Source organism: Rhinoderma darwinii, chromosome 1 (assembly GCF_050947455.1).
Source record: "Rhinoderma darwinii isolate aRhiDar2 chromosome 1, aRhiDar2.hap1, whole genome shotgun sequence".
Classification (NCBI taxonomy): Eukaryota; Metazoa; Chordata; class Amphibia; order Anura; family Rhinodermatidae; genus Rhinoderma; species Rhinoderma darwinii.
In genome coordinates this window covers 475,716,242-475,735,125 of record NC_134687.1, presented here as the reverse complement: position 1 = coordinate 475,735,125, position 18,884 = coordinate 475,716,242, and the positions used below count along the sequence as shown (strand labels likewise).

Sequence of the window (18,884 nt, the reverse complement as noted above, 5' to 3'; positions counted from 1 at the left end):
TACAAAATCAGCAAGGGATCAAATACTTATTTCCTTCACTGTAGCAATGATTTTCTGCATATGTGTTTAAGGGATATATAGTGTGTTAACAGTTAACGCGGATTTTTATAAAACACGCAATATGCGAGCATGGGAAAGGACTCTAGACAACTTTTGATGACGTTGAATGGAAGAAAGCCTATAAATTAATTCACAGTTCTTTGCAATGTAGCTCACAGGTAGAAGCAGCTCTTAAAACGAATCTACAATGGTATTATACCCCGGACAGGTTGCATATAATGTTTCCGAATGTACCAGATGTCTGTTGGAGGCGATGCGGTCATAAAGGCACGTTGCTACATGTACTGTGGGATTGTACTGTACTAAATAGCTACTGGCAAGGGGTGTTTCATTTGTTATAATCTTTGTTTAGCATCCGGATTCCTGCATCTCCCCTTTTACGTATGGATGATGTCCCTCGCAAATTTAGAATGTTGACTTGCAAAATTTTGGTTATGGCAAGGTTAGTCATGACCAGACACTGGAAGAGTGCTGATCTACCTGCCCTGGAAGAACTGTTGACGTTAATTAACACCTCTTTTGCATACGAAAAAATAATAGCTTATGGTAATTTCTCTTTTCCCAAATTTACCCGTATATGGAAGTATTGGACGGACAGTCCTTTCTGTCATCAAGATTAGTTCTGATATGACCACTATAAACATTGTTATACCACTAATTGCGATGTTGCACACGCTGCTACCTTTCTCTTGTAATGTTGTAAAGATGTAACGCTGTTAAGATACTGTGATTTTCTGTTTGAACAAAATGTTTGACGTGCATCTTATGCATTTATTCTTTTATTTGAAAATAAAAAAAACGATTGAACTAAAACGAAAAAAATCAGTAGAGCCTCTGAAACGCCTCCACTAAATTAGGATTGCACCATGCATGCCTGTGTGCTTCCAAGTGAGGCACTGAACCACCAATACATTACTTTTAAAGCTAGAATAGTGATAACATAGTTAAACGCTATGTACACCTTTGAAATAGTTTTTGTTTTGTTTGTTTTTTTAATAAAAATGTCCATCGGTATTAATAATTTTACTTTTTGAGAGACAGCTGCTTTGTATTTTGTATACAGAGCAGCAGAATTTTGCACGGAGACCTGAATCTGTCAGGTCCGGAGGACTGACGGGTTCAGTGTCAGCAGGTCCTGCATGCTTTGGCACTCAGGATCCACCTGTTATCGATCACATCTAAGTTATGCACTTAGATGTGATCAGTAAAACTATAATGGAAAGATTTGCACCTCTTCAATGTTTTGTACCAACTCCTGGTTTTGTCTTACAAATACTGATACATAATACTGCCATGTGAGAGTGGCCGATCTTTTTGTCAGCATGTTCAATCAATAAAGCTTTTTTCAAACTACCGTTCGGGGGGGGGGTTCCATCGGAGTTTAGGAAACTACTTATTTGCAGCGTGATCCTTGTTTTGTTTTTAAAAAAACAGCAAAACACACAAAAAAAATAAATAAAAAAATAACCCCTTTAGGAGGCAGCCTGTTTTGGCCTTGTGGCACAGCCGATTTTTTCAAATCTGACATGTGTTACTTTATGTGGTAATAACTCCGGAATGCTTTTACCTATCCAAGCGATTCTGAGATTGTTTTCTCGTGACATATTGTACTTTATGATAGAGGAAATATTTGGTCGATAAATTCAATATTTATTCGTGAAAAACAACAAAATTTAGAGAAAATTTGCAAAAATTTGCATTTTTCTAAATTTAAATGTATCTGCTTGTAAAACATATAGTAATACCACACAAAATAGTTACTAATTAACATTTCTCATATGTCTACTTTATATTTGCATCGTTTGTTGAACACTTTTATTTTTCTAGGACGTTACAAGGCTTAGAACTTTAGCTGCAATTTCTCACATTTTCTTTTTTTTTTTTTAAATCTTAAATTTTTATTGAAAGATTTTTATACATTACAACCAAACAAAAATACACATAACAGACACACAATACTGTTCGTATTAGAATGACACTCCATATAAGTAAAACACATCTCAAATTAGCCATTTAAGATCATAATTAAATATAGTATTTTGAATGAGTCCAAGAATTCCATCTCCTCACATTCCGACCATGAAGAACTAAATCAGAAACTAAATAAGTTTCATGATAGCATTGGCTATTAACCCTTCTAATGACCTCCTGGATAGAGGGGGAAATCGGTGATTTCCAAGATTGTGCGATGGCCATTCTAGTGGCTATAAGAATATGATGAATAATTAATCTATCTAGCGGATCTATTTCCTCCAGATTAATATCCAAAATTGCTATGGCAGGGGATAACTGCACAGGAACCTGTACAAATTCCGAAATAAGTGCAAATACCCGAACCCAAAGGCCAGACATTGATGGACACGACCACCACATATGTAAAGGGGATCCTATTTGTCCACAACCTCTCCAACAAAGTTTAGAAGAAACCGTGAGGATATGCGCTAGTCTAGAAGGTGTTAAATACCACCGCAGGTGAATTTTCCGCATTAATTCAGTATGGTTTACACATTTAGAGTGTTTTGCGGCCCAATTTGAAGCTTTAATCCAGGTATCTTCAGGAAAAACTGAACCCAATTCCCTCTCCCATTTTAACATGTAACTTGTTTTACCCTTACTGTCCAAAGCAAGGATCAAATCATAAAACTGTGGTAAACCCTTTGAATATCCCTGCCCTTTATGTAAGAATTTGTGGAATGAAGTGAGATTAGTAGGTGAGTGGGGAAGTTTCATGGATTGGATACAATGTCTGATTTGCAGATATTGGTAGAAAAGGTTATGGGAGAGTTGATAAACCTTCTGTAAGTCTTCAAACGTCTGAAAAGTGTCAGAGTCATAAAAATCAGAAATAACCTTCATACCTGCGGCAACCCAAGGAGACATGGAAATATGAGGAATAAAGAACTCAAGAACAGAAAGTGGAATACAATCTTTCGACACATGAACCCACTTATTTTTGCAAACATATCGTACCCACACCTGTAAAGAATCGGTCATAGAAGTCAAAGTAAATTTTGGTATCTTAGCTCCTAATAAAGTCGCTATAAGAGTAGATTTAAATGAAACGTTAGGGTGACTATTCTCTTAATTTCTCACATTTTCAAGAAAATTTCAAAAAGCTATTTTTACAGGGGCCAGTTCAGTTCTGAAGTGGTTTTGAGGGCCTTATATATATATATTATAATACCCCAATAAATCACCCCATTTTAAAAACTGCACCCCTCAAAGTATTCAAAACAGCATTCAAAAAGTATTTGAACCCTTTAGGCGTTTCACAGGAAATAAAGCAATGTAGAGGGGAAATGTACAAATTTCTGGGTTTTTTTTGCTGAAATTCATTCGTAATAAAAAAAATTGTGTAACACAGAAGGTTTTACCAGATAAATACAACTCAATATTTATTGCCCAGGTTCTGCAGTTTTTAGGAATATCTCACATGTGGCCCTAGTGTCCTAATGGACCGAAACACAGGCCTCAGAAGCAAAGGAGCACCTAGTGGATTTTGGTGCCTGCTTATTTTTAGAATATATTTTAGGCACCATGTCGAGTTTGAAGAGGTCTTGTGGTGCCAAAACAGTGGAAACTCCCCAAAAGTGACCCCATTTTGGAAACTAGACCCTCAAGGAATTTATCTAGGGGTATAGTTAGCATTTTGACCCCACAGGTATTTTGCTATATTTATTGGAGTTAGTCTGTGAAAATCGACTTTTTTTTCTGAAATAACAGACCTTTTTAATCTTCACAAGGAATAAAGAAGAAAATGCACCCCAACATTTGTAAAGAATCTTCTGCCGATTACGGAAATACTCCATATGTGTAATAAACGGCTGTTTGGACCCATGGCAGCACTGAGAAGGGAGGGAGCGCCATTTGGATTTTGGAGCACAGATTTTGCTGGATTGGTTTTTAGTGCCATGTCGCGATTGCAACCCCCTGGAGGGAACAAAACAGTGGAAACACCCAAAAAGTGACCCCATTTGGGAAACTACCCCTAGAAAAATTCCTTGAGGGGTGTATAGTAAGCATTTATACCACACAGGTCTTTTGCAGAATTTAGTAGAATTAGGCCGTGAAATTTAAACATTTTTGTCCACCAAAATGTTGAATTTTCTCAAGGGATAAAAGGAGAAAAAGTTGCCCTAAATTTGTAACGCAATCTCTCCCGAGTATGACAATACCCCACATGTGTTAACAAAATTTTTTAATAGAAATTAATTAACCTTTACAGGACTGATCCTTTTTTGCTTTTCCATTTTAGTTTTTCACTCCCCGCCTTCCAAACACAATAACTTTTTTATTTTTCCATGAATTGAGCGGTGTGAGGGATTTTTTTTGGCAGGACGAGCTGTCGTTTTTATTGGTACCATTTTTTGTTAAATTCAAATTTTTTATCACTTTTTATTTAGAGCTTTGGTGGCAAAACCTTTGGATTTTGGCGTTTTAAATTCTTTATTTCTTACGGCATTCATAATGTGCTATAAATGACAATTTTACTTTATTCTGCGGGTCTGTACGATTACGGAGATACCATATGTATATAGTTTTTTTATGTTTTGCAGCGTTTGCACAATAAAATCACTTCTTTATAAAATAATTTATTTTCTGTGTCACCATATTCTGAGCCGTAACTTTTTTATTTTTTAGTAAAAAGTGGTGTAAGGGCTTGTTTTTTGCGGGACAGGTTGTAGTTTTTATTGGTACTATTTTCGGGTACATGCGACTTTTTGATCACTTTTTATTCTATATTTTAGGAGGGGTGGTCACCAAAAAATAGTGATTCTGGCATTGTTTTTAGTTTATTTTTTTGCGGCGTTTACCGTGCGGTAAAAATAACAGTTTTATAGATTGGGTCGTTACGAACGCAGTGATACCAAATATGTGTACTGTTTAACGGTTTCATTTTTTCCCCTATAAGAGACTTATAGGAAAAAAAATAATTTTTACACTTTTGTAAAACATTTTTATTAACCTTTTTCTTATTTACACTTTTTTTTTACCTGCAGCTCTGATCACTGCTAGAAGACGTTACACTACCTAGGTAGTGTAACGTATTCCAACTGTCAGTGTGACGTCACAGTCACTCTGACAGTTAGTCTACGAGGACCAGCCAGAGGCTTCCATACATGGCAGACCCGGAGGCCGTTGTCTGGCCCCCGTGTGCCATCACAAGCATCAGCAGCCCCCACAATTGCATGGGGGCTGCTGATGTGCTACAAACCCTGTACATGCGGAGATCGCAATCGAGCCCCGCATGTAACGGGTTAATTGCCGAAATCAGAGGCAATGAGCCACTGATCGGCAACAGTGGAGTGTCAGCTGTCAGGGACAGCTGACCTCCCGGTTCCCGATGCACACAGTCGCCGACACTGTCCCAGACACTGTCATCGACAGTGTGCATCGCGAACGGCAGTGACGTCCTGTCACTCTGACAGGAAGTCTATCAGGAGGCTGATCCTGATAGGCTCCCGTACATGGCAGACACAGAGGCCATTACTTGGCCTCCGATCGCCATGCTAGCCATCTGCAAACCTCACGATTTCATCGTGAGGTCTGCCGATGAGCTAGAAACCCCTGAATGCGGTGATTGCAAACGATCACCGCAATCAAGGGGTTAATTGCCGAAATAAGCTGCTGACCGGCAGTGTGCATCGGGAACCACACAGTAACTGTACGTCCTTGTGCGCTAAGACACTGGCCACACGGACGTACAGTTGCGCCCTGGTGCGCCTAGGGGTTAACGCTGGAGGACCCCATTAAGGTCAATAGGGTTCTTTGGTGTTCACTTGGACCCGTCATGAAACAAATCCATCACAACACTCATGGCTCTGTTATGAACAGAAGCCATGATACTCGTGTGAACCGAGCCCAAAGGTACTCTTGTCAATTCTGGCGATCAATGAGACAGCTCGTTAAATCGGCGCTCGTTTGCTCCCGTCACAAGGAGCTATTTATGCGGACGATCGCTTTTTACTCAGATCGCTCGTCCTCATACATTATCATCATGTCGGCAGCGCGTCTCCCTGTCTATACATGAACGAGTGTTTGTGCGTTCATCTGCTGATCGCTGCCCTGTTTACAGTAAACAGGGAAATTATCGGCAGCGACCTTTCTATGAAAAATCGTTTGCCCGATAATTGGCCCATGTAAATAGGCCTGAACACTGGCATTTTACCTATCATTTCCTCTTGACACTTTTGATGGTCACAACAAAACAGAAAAATTACAATGTCTTTGTAAGTAAAACAAACATAATTGCTATGGGTCTAACTTCTGATTTACTAGTATATGGCCATTTTTGGGTGGAAACCCTCTATTACAATTAGAACCATTATTCCATTTTAGTTACCTTCATGCTTCTGAAAGTCTTCCTCTGTCAAATTGACATCCTTTAGAGATAGATTGGAAAGTAGCTGTTTGTTCTCCTCCTGTAGTTGAGCAATTTGGCCGAGAAGATCCTGTGCTTCTCCCCTCCAAACATCCTCCACTAGCTCAAGCTCCTGAAAGATCAGAACCTTATTACTGACACATTAATTTCATTGCATTCCTTACGGTTCACTACTGTAGACCTATTCACTCCCACGCTTCTCTATTCACTCCCAAGCAAATAGTCACCAAAAAAAACCTGAAACAATAAAATAAAAAGTAGCAACCCATATACTACTGCCAGCAAATCCAATAATCACCACCATGCTGCAACACAAAGAGAAAGATAGGTTAAGAACATCTGATTGTTGGGGGCTCAGCAGATCGGCGCTGCAATGTAGATTACAGTAACGTTTTTATTTTTAAAAAAACGAGCATTTTTGGCCAAGTTATGACCATTTTCGTATTTATGCAAATGAGGCTTGCAAAAGTCCAAGTGGGCGTGTTTAAAGTAAAAGTACAACTGGGCGTGTATTATGTGCGTACATCGGGGCGTGTTTACTACTTTTACTAGCTGGGCGTTCTGATGAGAAGTATCATCCACTTCTCTTCACAACGCCCAGCTTCTGGCAGTGCAGATCTGTGACGTCACTCACAGGTCCTGCATCGTGTCGGACACATCGGCACCAGAGGCTACAGTTGATTCTGCAGCAGCATCAGCGTTTGCAGGTAAGTAGCTACATCGATTTACCTGCAAACGCCGATGCTGCTGCAGAATCATCTGTAGCCTCTGGTGCCGATGTGTCCTCGCTCGTCCGACACGATGCAGGACCTGTGAGTGACGACACAGCGTGATCTCTGGAGAACACGGCTGTGTCTGCACTGCCAGAAGCTGGGCGTTCTGAAGAGAAGTGGATGATACTTCTCATCAGAACGCCCAGCTAGTAAAAGTATTAAACACGCCCCGATGTACGCACATAATACACGCCCAGTTGGACTTTTACTTTTCAACACGCCCAGTTGTACTTTTGTAAGCCTCAATTACATAAATACGAAAATGGTCATAACTTGGCCAAAAATGCTCGTTTTTTAAAAATAAAAACGTTACTGTAATCTACATTGCAGCACCTATCTGCTGCAATAGCAGATAGGGGTTGCAAAATCTGGTGACAGAGCCTCTTTAAGACTGCCACTGAAAACGACTTGGGGACATTTGTGGACAGTAAAGTTAACTTTTGCAATCAGTGCCGGGCAGCTGCTCCCAAGGCAAACAAAATTATCGGATGCATCAAAAGAGGCATAGATGTTCATGACAAGAATGTAATTTTGCCACTATACAAAATCACTAGTCACACCACAAATGGAATATTGGGTAAAATCTTGGGCACCTATGTATGAAAAAGACAGATAACCTAGAGCAGGTGCAAAGGAGGGTGACCAAGGTAAATAAGGGAATTGGTGGATCGCAAAAAAAGAAAGGTTATCAAAATTGGTGTTATTCAATTTGGAAAAAAAAAAAGACGGTTTAGGGGCGATTACAATGTACAAATACATGAATGGACAGTACAAAGATCTTTCTAATGATCTTTTTATACCTGGGCTTGTAACCATGACAAGGGGACATCATCTTTAGTCTACAGGAGAGAAGATTTTATCATAATCATAGACAGGGATTCTTTACTGTAAGAGCTGTGAGACTATGGAACTCACTATCACGGGAAGTTGTATAAGTTGATTCATTGAGAAAATTCAAGAAGGGCTTGGATTTTTACAAGTTATGGGTACCAGATTTAATAGGATTGCCATATTTGGAAAGGAATTTTTTCCCCTAATTTGGGGCAATTCGGCATCCGTCTCATAGGGGTTTTTGCCTTCCTCTGGATCAGCAAAGTAGGATTATAGGTTGGACTCGATGGACAGGTGTCTTTTTTTTTTCAACCTTATCAAGTATATAACTATGTACAGTGAAACTAAATATTTTCACTTTTATATGGAAATTGGGATGAGCTCATGCCAGCACTCATTTCTAGGTGGAAGTCTCTCATGCCCCATCCTTCTTTCCTCTAAATGCAGGCATCAAGGGGCAGTAAGGCCCTGTTCACACTGAGTATTTTGACGAGTTTTTTGGCGCAGAAACCGCTCCGCAAAACTCGTCTAAAACCAGCCGAAAATGCCTCCCATTGATTTCAATGGGAGGCGGAGGAGATTTTCTCCCGCGAGCGGTAAAACCGCCTCGCGGGAGAAAGAAGGGATTTGCACTATCTTCGCGCGGTTACGCCTCTGAGCTCCCATTCACATCAATGGGAGACAGAGAAAGCGTATTTCACAGTTTTTTGCCCGTAGCAATCAATGGGCGCGAACGAAAAACACAGCGAAAGACGCGGCGAACGGCGTGCAGGAAGGTCAAAATCTGTCTCAAAATCCCAAATGGAAAACTCTGTGTGAACACAGCCTAAGGCAGACCACATACACCTTAAATTGTCAGGATCCGCCCACAGTTAAACGGAAAGCTATGGTTTCTGTTCACGGATTCCCCTGACTGAAAGGTCTGACACAGATGTGAACGAAGACTGATCTGTGGCGGAATGGTGATGTCACTGCCCATCTCAAGTTTCACATACAATTGACTGGACATCACCCCCCTCCTGTGGTGAAGGTGTGGGGGGGGCAGTTCTTTTGAAGACTGTCTCCAAGAAGTAAACAAAACATAATACACATTAATATAGATATTTAATATGCAAAAGTACTATAATAATACAGATATTAACTAACACATGCACTAATAACGTATGGAGAATGTAAAGGGAAAATTTATACTACAAATAGGGTAAATATCCTGCTAGTGCTCGAAAATTGACCGCTGGTGACTATTTCCGTTTCAAATGTTTTATCACCTTAAGGGCTTATTCAGACGAACGTGTAATACGTCCGTGCAACACGCGTGATTTTCATGCGCCTCGCACGGACCTATGTTAGTCTATGGGGCCGTTCAGACAGTCCGTTATTTGCACGCAGCGTGTCCGCTGAGTAAAACTCACGACATGTCCTATGTTTGTGCGTTTTCCGCGCATCACGCACCCATTGAATTCAATGGGTGAGTGAAAATCACGCGCAGCACACGGAAGCACTTCCGTGTAATGCGCGGGATTCGCGCAACAGCAGTAAAAACAATGGAAGAAAACAGAAAAGCACCACGTGCTTTTCTGTTTACAAACATACAGAGTGTCATAATGATGGCAGCTGCGCGAAAATCACGCAGCCAAGCATCATACGCAGCTGACACACAGAGCTGTTATGGACCTTTTGCGCGCGCAAAACGCCGTGTTTTTTACGCGCGCAAAATGCACACGCTTGTGTGAATCCGGCCTTAAACATCGCTACAGACCTGAAATTTTCCAACACCCCTTTCTTGCTCAATGTCTGATTTGCGTTCTGGGTGTAGTCCTACATTATAGGAGTTCAGGTTTGCGGTTAAGGTCTCCTTCACATGGCAGTATTTGTCAGTATTCTGCATCATTATTTGTAAGCCAAAACCAGGAGTAGGTCAAAAACACGGAAGACAGAAAATGGTAGACCAGTTCTTCAGACTGATGTATCGTATCAATTGCTTCCCGCATTTGTACGCAACTGTATGTCCATTTTAGTGGTTCCTTCCTGAAAATGGACGTCCAGTTAACAGCACCGGGGCATCTAGATAATTAGACAAAGAACAGGGGTGTAGCTAAAGGCTCATGGGCTCCGATGCAAAAGTTTTACTTGGCCCCGCACCCAACTTCTCTTCATGGCCGACGGCTCACAGCATTCAGCTGCATCACTGGGTCTCTTAAATGACCCATCGATGCAACACTAGCAACCAGTTTCAATACCATCGGCAATAACCCCAAGACATGTTTTGCCCCCCAAAATTATATTATATCTCTCAGAAACAGCATATCTATCCGACTACAACCCCTATAGCTCCGCCACTGTATGGGATTAGATACAGCGGCTCAGCAGACAGCATCACGCACGATAGGCAGTATCACACATGATAGGCTTAGATACAGGGCCCAGCAGACAGTATCACACATAATAGGATTAGATACAGGAGACAGCATTCTCACTCCTGAATCGGGACCACTTCATCTTTGGGCCTAGCGCGGGTCATGACGCCAATCAGCGACAACATTATGTGTGGCACACAACATTGTGATGTTGAAAGGCACCACGAATCGACTAAGGAGCGTACAGGGGCTCGTGTACTTTACTACATAGGCTCCAGTTTCCACAGTAACTTTAGATAGAAGTGGTCAGGGGGGGCAAGGGCCCCCTCTGGCTTCAGGGCCCAGTTCAGGATTGCCAACCTCCACTTCAGTAATTTTTGGTCGTCTGAGCTAAAATGCACGGACAGACCAACATTTTTACGGACATATTACAAAGTTATTGCCTGTGCTAGGAGTGACTAAATTAGCACAGGAAAGCTGCAAGCCGGGCTGTAATTGGCGAGCCCGACTCACTCACCACTCCAGTACCCCATCACTACCGTTGTCGCCACTCTCCTAGACGTCACTCACATTTAGGAGCAGGAGGGCAGACAGAGCCAAGTGAATTACGATGTGGCAGCGGTCCCAGTGTAATCGGTGCCGGTCTGGGAGTGGACCAGTACAGTCACCTGACCTCATGTCACGGACTCGAGGTCAGGTGACTGGTCCACTCCTGCCACCGACCTCACCAGACCGTCATTTACTTTGCTCCGTCCGCCCTACTCATGCATTTGCCACGGCCTACTCTTCACTTGTTTGCACTGCGCATGTACATTTTGGTGCATGCGTAGTGCAACGTTTCGGGGGATGGAGACAATCACGGACAGTGTTTTTTTTCTGCCGGACTTTATGAACGACAGAACAAAAAAAAACAAACCGTTTTTGTGGACCGTCCGTAAATCTATGGAAGGTTGGCAACCCTGGTCTAAATCGCAATTGCGACCCCTTTAGCTACACCACTGACAGACCATGAGTGGTCCCCAGGCCTACCATAGCTGTATGCCAATTAGGGCATGCTAAAGGCAAGGCCTAATAGATTGTCTGTCAGTTTATTACTAAGTATATAAAAGCAATCAAATGATCGCATAATAAAGTCCCCTAGTGACCTGAAAAGTAAATTCAATACATTTTGCTAAAAGTTTAAATTTCCCAAAAAGTTGTTTTATTTTGAGAAAGTGAAAAAAAAACAAAAAACATATATATTATATATATATATATATATATATATCTCAGACTCTTAACCTGTATAATAAAGTTATCAGATTTTTTAAACTACACGTTGAACTGCGTAATAATAAAAAGCAAGATTGTTTGTTTGTTTTTTTCCCCTGTCCTCCCCTCAAAAAATAAACCCACATCTAACTACAAAAATAACTATAGCAACATAAAAGCTATTTTCTTTCTTGAAATGTGGCAATAGTTTATGAAAAAAAAAGGTACATATTTGGTATCGCCGTAATCGTACCAACCCTTGGAATAAAAGTAATATGTTATTTATCCCGCACGGTGAACGCCGCAAAATTTATAACACAAAAAAACAATGGCAGAATTGCTGCTTTTTTCTATCCCTCCTGAAAGAATTAATAGATACGTCTGCATCCAAGTTAATATTTTCTGATAAGGAGCTTCCATGCGTCACGGGTTATATGGCTCATGATTGTCATTATTGACCAGCAGAGCACATCTGGGGACAACAATGGGACAAACAATAGGGTGAGGGACTGCATGATACAAATCGGAGCTGGACAGTCCTAGAGCTGAAGAAATGCTGAGTACAAACAAGAAGTGGCTCTGCGGTTACAGCACACACCAAGAACAAGTGATGAGGACTTTTAAACTTCATGTGACCACTTGGGTGCAGGGTTCCTAAAAGTAGATCTGGTGACATGACTGCAGCTACTGGCTAAGCTTGGTCTATAGGGAACACACTGTGCTGTGTGAAGTGTCTCCTTCTATCCTCACCTTCTGGTGCGTCTTCTCCTTCTCTATCCTGTCCATCCGCTCAAGTCTCAGTCTGTCCAGTTCCAGCCTCAGCTCCTCCATCTCTGGGTGAATGTTGTTCCTACTGACCAGGACCTCCAAGATCTCCAGCACCCGCACAACTTTGGGCATGAGCCGACTAATGGCCTCACAGCCATACTGGTCAATGACTCGCTCAAACTCCTGTCCCACTGTAGATGCGATGTCATAGACATCCATGACGGTCAGCTCGGCCACATTCTTCTCCAGGGCTGAGATCCCCTCCATGACTTCTCCCCTCCTCCTCCCAACCTGCTTCCTGCCCTCCACACAGCCGCCTCCCGTTAAAAGCCGGGGGAAGGGCGATCTCCTCCTGCAGACAGCTCTCAGATCATGTAAAGCTGTTCTATCACGTACTGACTACATGTCTCTGAAGCCCAAGCTCGTCCCGGCCTGCTGATCGATGAGGAAAGCTGCTAGCGCCAAGCAACTCAATGCAACCAACACGCGATTTGGTTATATGACACCAGAGGGCGCTACTGCGCATGTCCAGGCTGGCATCTCCATTAACCATTCACTGACCAATGACTTATACGTTGTCGGGTTATAAAAGGCCACATGTGTTCAAGTAAATTATAATAGTTTTGCATTTTAATACGATAGCTACATGTAAAAGGGTTTATATTAGAAAATTCAATATGTTTGTTACACCATTGCTAGTGCGATAGATTTGTTAAACCTAAAACATACTAGAGTAAGAATAGAAATATGCCCCATGTTGGGGAAACAACATCAGGCTAAATTTGTTCCGTATTTGCCACATGTTGGACTCATGTTGCGTTATGGCTGTGGGCATCAGCCGTACATTTAGTGTGAATGATTATATTGGATCCAGACATTGAAGATCAAGAAAGCGTTTCCTAAAGAATGACTTCCCTGATCTCCCAGAACAGATCTGATCCTTTCCTTGGCACTAAATATAAGGCTCATGCTTTACGTGCACACAGTCGCTCATAGATGTGAGCTAACCGTTCTGCCCAATAATGGCTATCTCTTCAGTAATAACGGCTATCTCTTCAGTAATAATGGTAATCTCTTCAGTAATAACAGATATCTCTTCAGTAATAATGGCTATCTCTTCAGTAATAACGGCTATCTCTTCAGTAATAACGGCTATCTCTTCAGTAATAATGGTAATCTCTTCAGTAATAACGGCTATCTCTTCAGTAATAATGGTAATCTCTTCAGTAATAACGGCTATCTCTTCAGTAATAACGGCTATCTCTTCAGTAATAACGGCTATCTCTTCAGTAATAATGGTAATCTCTTCAGTAATAATGGCTATCTCTTCAGTAATAATGGCTATCTCTTCAGTAATAATGGCTATCTCTTCAGTAATAATGGCTATCTCTTCAGTAATAATGGTAATCTCTTCAGTAATAACGGCTATCTCTTCAGTAATAACGGCTATCTCTTCAGTAATAATGGTAATCTCTTCAGTAATAACAGATATCTCTTCAGTAATAATGGTAATCTCTTCAGTAATAACGGCTATCTCTTCAGTAATAATGGTAATCTCTTCAGTAATAACGGCTATCTCTTCAGTAATAATGCTAATCTCTTCAGTAATAACGGCTATCTCTTCAGTAATAATGGTAATCTCTTCAGTAATAATGGCTATCTCTTCAGTAATAACAGATATCTCTTCAGTAATAACAGCTATCTCTTCAGTAATAATGGTAATCTCTTCAGTAATAACGGCTATCTCTTCAGTAATAACGGCTATCTCTTCAGTAATAATGGTAATCTCTTCAGTAATAACAGATATCTCTTCAGTAATAATGGTAATCTCTTCAGTAATAACGGCTATCTCTTCAGTAATAATGGTAATCTCTTCAGTAATAACGGCTATCTCTTCAGTAATAATGGCTATCTCTTCAGTAATAACAGATATCTCTTCAGTAATAATGGTAATCTCTTCAGTAATAACAGCTATCTCTTCAGTAATAATGGCTATCTCTTCAGTAATAATGGTAATCTCTTCAGTAATAACAGCTATCTCTTCAGTAATAACGGCTATCTCTTCAGTAATAATGGTAATCTCTTCAGTAATAACAGATATCTCTTCAGTAATAATGGTAATCTCTTCAGTAATAACGGCTATCTCTTCAGTAATAATGGTAATCTCTTCAGTAATAACGGCTATCTCTTCAGTAATAATGGTAATCTCTTCAGTAATAACGGCTATCTCTTCAGTAATAATGGCTATCTCTTCAGTAATAACAGCTATCTCTTCAGTAATAACAGATATCTCTTCAGTAATAACGGCTATCTCTTCAGTAATAACGGCTATCTCTTCAGTAATAACGGCTATCTCTTCAGTAATAATGGCTATCTCTTCAGTAATAATGGCTATCTCTTCAGTAATAACGGCTATCTCTTCAGTAATAATGGCTATCTCTTCAGTAATAACGGCTATCTCTTCAGTAATAATGGTAATCTCTTCAGTAATAACAGATATCTCTTCAGTAATAATGGTAATCTCTTCAGTAATAACGGCTATCTCTTCAGTAATAATGGTAATCTCTTCAGTAATAACGGCTATCTCTTCAGTAATAACGGCTATCTCTTCAGTAATAATGGTAATCTCTTCAGTAATAACAGATATCTCTTCAGTAATAATGGTAATCTCTTCAGTAATAACGGCTATCTCTTCAGTAATAACGGCTATCTCTTCAGTAATAACAGATATCTCTTCAGTAATAACGGCTATCTCTTCAGTAATAACAGCTATCTCTTCAGTAATAACGGCTATCTCTTCAGTAATAACGGCTATCTCTTCAGTAATAATGGTAATCTCTTCAGTAATAATGGTAATCTCTTCAGTAATAACGGCTATCTCTTCAGTAATAATGGCTATCTCTTCAGTAATAACAGCTATCTCTTCAGTAATAATGGCTATCTCTTCAGTAATAACGGCTATCTCTTCAGTAATAATGGCTATCTCTTCAGTAATAACAGCTATCTCTTCAGTAATAATGGCTATCTCTTCAGTAATAACGGCTATCTCTTCAGTAATAATGGTAATCTCTTCAGTAATTACAGCTATCTCTTCAGTAATAATGGCTATCTCTTCAGTAATAACAGCTATCTCTTCAGTAATAATTGCTATATCTTCAGTAATAATGTCTATCTCTTCAGTAATAACGGCTATCTCTTCAGTAATAATGGTAATCTCTTCAGTAATAACAGCTATCTCTTCAGTAATAATGGTAATCTCTTTAGTAATAACAGCTATCTCTTCAGTAATAATGGCTTTCTCTTCAGTAATAACAGCTATCTCTTCAGTAATAATGGTAATCTCTTCAGTAATAACAGCTATCTCTTCAGTAATAATGGCTATCTCTTCAGTAATAACAGCTATCTCTTCAGTAATAATGGTAATCTCTTCAGTAATAACAGCTATCTCTTCAGTAATAACGGCTATCTCTTCAGTAATAACGGCTATCTCTTCAGTAATAATGGTAATCTCTTCAGTAATAACAGCTATCTCTTCAGTAATAATGGCTATCTCTTCAGTAATAACAGCTATCTCTTCAGTAATAATGGTAATCTCTTCAGTAATAACGGCTATCTCTTCAGTAATAACGGCTATCTCTTCAGTAATAACAGCTATCTCTTCAGTAATAACGGCTATCTCTTCAGTAATAATGGCTATCTCTTCAGTAATAACAGATATCTCTTCAGTAATAATGGTAATCTCTTCAGTAATAACAGCTATCTCTTCAGTAATAATGGCTATCTCTTCAGTAATAACGGCTATCTCTTCAGTAATAACGGCTATCTCTTCAGTAATAATGGTAATCTCTTCAGTAATAACAGCTATCTCTTCAGTAATAATGGCTATCTCTTCAGTAATAACGGCTATCCCTTCAGTAATAACAGCTATCTCTTCAGTAATAATGGCTATCTCTTCAGTAATAATGGTAATCTCTTCAGTAATAACTGCTATCTCTTCAGTAATAATGGCTATCTCTTTAGTAATAACAGCTATCTCTTCAGTAATAATGGCTATCTCTTCAGTAATAATGGCTATCTCTTCAGTAATAACAGATATCTCTTCAGTAATAACGGCTATCTCTTCAGTAATAACGGCTATCTCTTCAGTAATAACGGCTATCTCTTCAGTAATAACAGCTATCTCTTCAGTAATAACGGCTATCTCTTCAGTAATAATGGCTCTCTCTTCAGTAATAACAGATATCTCTTCAGTAATAATGGTAATCTCTTCAGTAATAACAGCTATCTCTTCAGTAATAATGGCTATCTCTTCAGTAATAACGGCTATCTCTTCAGTAATAACGGCTATCTCTTCAGTAATAATGGTAATCTCTTCAGTAATAACAGCTATCTCTTCAGTAATAATGGCTATCTCTTCAGTAATAACGGCTATCTCTTCAGTAATAACAGCTATCTCTTCAGTAATAATGGCTATCTCTTCAGTAATAATGGTAATCTCTTCAGTAATAACTGCTATCTCTTCAGTAATAATGGCTATCTCTTCAGTAATAATGGTAATCTCTTCAGTAATAACGGCTATCTCTTCAGTAATAATGGCTATCTCTTCAGTAATTATGGCTATCTCTTCAGTAATAACAGCTATCTCTTCAGTAACAACGGCTATCTCTTCAGTGATAACGGCTATCTCTTGAGTAATAATGGCAATCTCTTCAGTAATAACGGCTATCTCTTCAGTAATAACAGCTATCTCTTCAGTAGTAATGTTAATCTCTTCAGTAATAACAGATATCTCTTCAGTAATAACGGCTATCTCTTCAGTAATAACAGCTATCTCTTCAGTAATAATGGTAATCTCTTCAGTAATAACGGCTATCTCTTCAGTAATAATGGCAATCTCTTCAGTAATAACGGCTATCTCTTCAGTAATAATGGCTATCTCTTCAGTGATAACGGCTATCTCTTCAGTAATAACGGCTATCTCTTCAGTAATAACAGCTATCTCTTCAGTAATAATGGTAATCTCTTCAGTAATAACAGATATCTCTTCAGTAATAACGGCTATCTCTTCAGTAATAACAGCTATCTCTTCAGTAATAATGGTAATCTCTTCAGTAATAACGGCTATCTCTTCAGTAATAACGGCTATCTCTTCAGTAATAATGGTAATCTCTTTAGTAATAACAGCTATCTCTTCAGTAATAATGGCTATCTCTTCAGTAATAATGGCTATCTCTTCAGTAATAACAGATATCTCTTTAGTAATAACGGCTATCTCTTCAGTAATAACGGCTATCTCTTCAGTAATAACGGCTATCTCTTCAGTAATAACAGCTATCTCTTCAGTAATAACGGCTATCTCTTCAGTAATAACGGCTATCTCTTCAGTAATAATGGCTATCTCTTCAGTAATAACAGATATCTCTTCAGTAATAATGGTAATCTCTTCAGTAATAACAGCTATCTCTTCAGTAATAATGGCTATCTCTTCAGTAATAACGGCTATCTCTTCAGTAATAATGGTAATCTCTTCAGTAATAACAGCTATCTCTTCAGTAATAACAGCTATCTCTTCAGTAATAATGGCTATCTCTTCAGTAATAATGGTAATCTCTTCAGTAATAACGGCTATCTCTTCAGTAATAATGGCTATCTCTTCAGTAATAATGGTAATCTCTTCAGTAATAACGGCTATCTCTTCAGTAATAATGGCTATCTCTTCAGTGATAACGGCTATCTCTTCAGTAATAACGGCTATCTCTTCAGTAATAACAGCTATCTCTTCAGTAATAATGGCTATCTCTTCAGTAATAATGGTAATCTCTTCAGTAATAACGGCTATCTCTTCAGTAATAATGGCTATCTCTTCAGTAATAATGGTAATCTCTTCAGTAATAACGGCTATCCCTTCAGTAATAACGGCTATCTCTTCAGTAATAATGGCTATCTCTTCAGTAATAACAGCTATCTCTTCAGTAACAACGGCTATCTCTTCAGTGATAACGGCTATCTCTTCAGTAATAATGGCAATCTCTTCAGTAATAACGGCTATCTCTTCAGTAATAACGGCTATCTCTATCTCTTCAGTAATAATGGTAATCTCTTCAGTAATAACGGCTATCTCTTCAGTAATAATGGCTATCTCTTCAGTAATAACAGCTATCTCTTCAGTAATAACAGCTATCTCTTCAGTAATAATGGCTATCTCTTCAGTAATAATGGTAATCTCTTCAGTAATAACGGCTATCTCTTCAGTAATAATGGTAATCTCTTCAGTAATAACAGCTATCTCTTCAGTAATAACAGCTATCTCTTCAGTAATAATGGCTATCTCTTCAGTAATAATGGTAATCTCTTCAGTAATAACGGCTATCTCTTCAGTAATAATGGTAATCTCTTCAGTAATAATGGTAATCTCTTCAGTAATAACGGCTATCTCTTCAGTAATAATGGCTATCTCTTCAG

The 18,884-nt window shown here is 39.3% G+C and overlaps 1 protein-coding gene across 1 annotated transcript in view; it reads right to left on the bottom strand.

The window, feature by feature from the left end:
* The window catches only part of RILPL1 (Rab interacting lysosomal protein like 1), an 86,032-nt gene extending 73,104 nt beyond the window's left edge, over nucleotides 1–12,928 (bottom strand). The window contains 2 exon segments of the mRNA XM_075833850.1: nucleotides 6,404–6,554; nucleotides 12,405–12,928. Of these exon segments, the coding sequence (XP_075689965.1) occupies nucleotides 6,404–6,554; nucleotides 12,405–12,689 (436 nt within the window). The 5' untranslated portion in view covers nucleotides 12,690–12,928.
* Nucleotides 12,929–18,884: the final 5,956 nt, after the last annotated feature.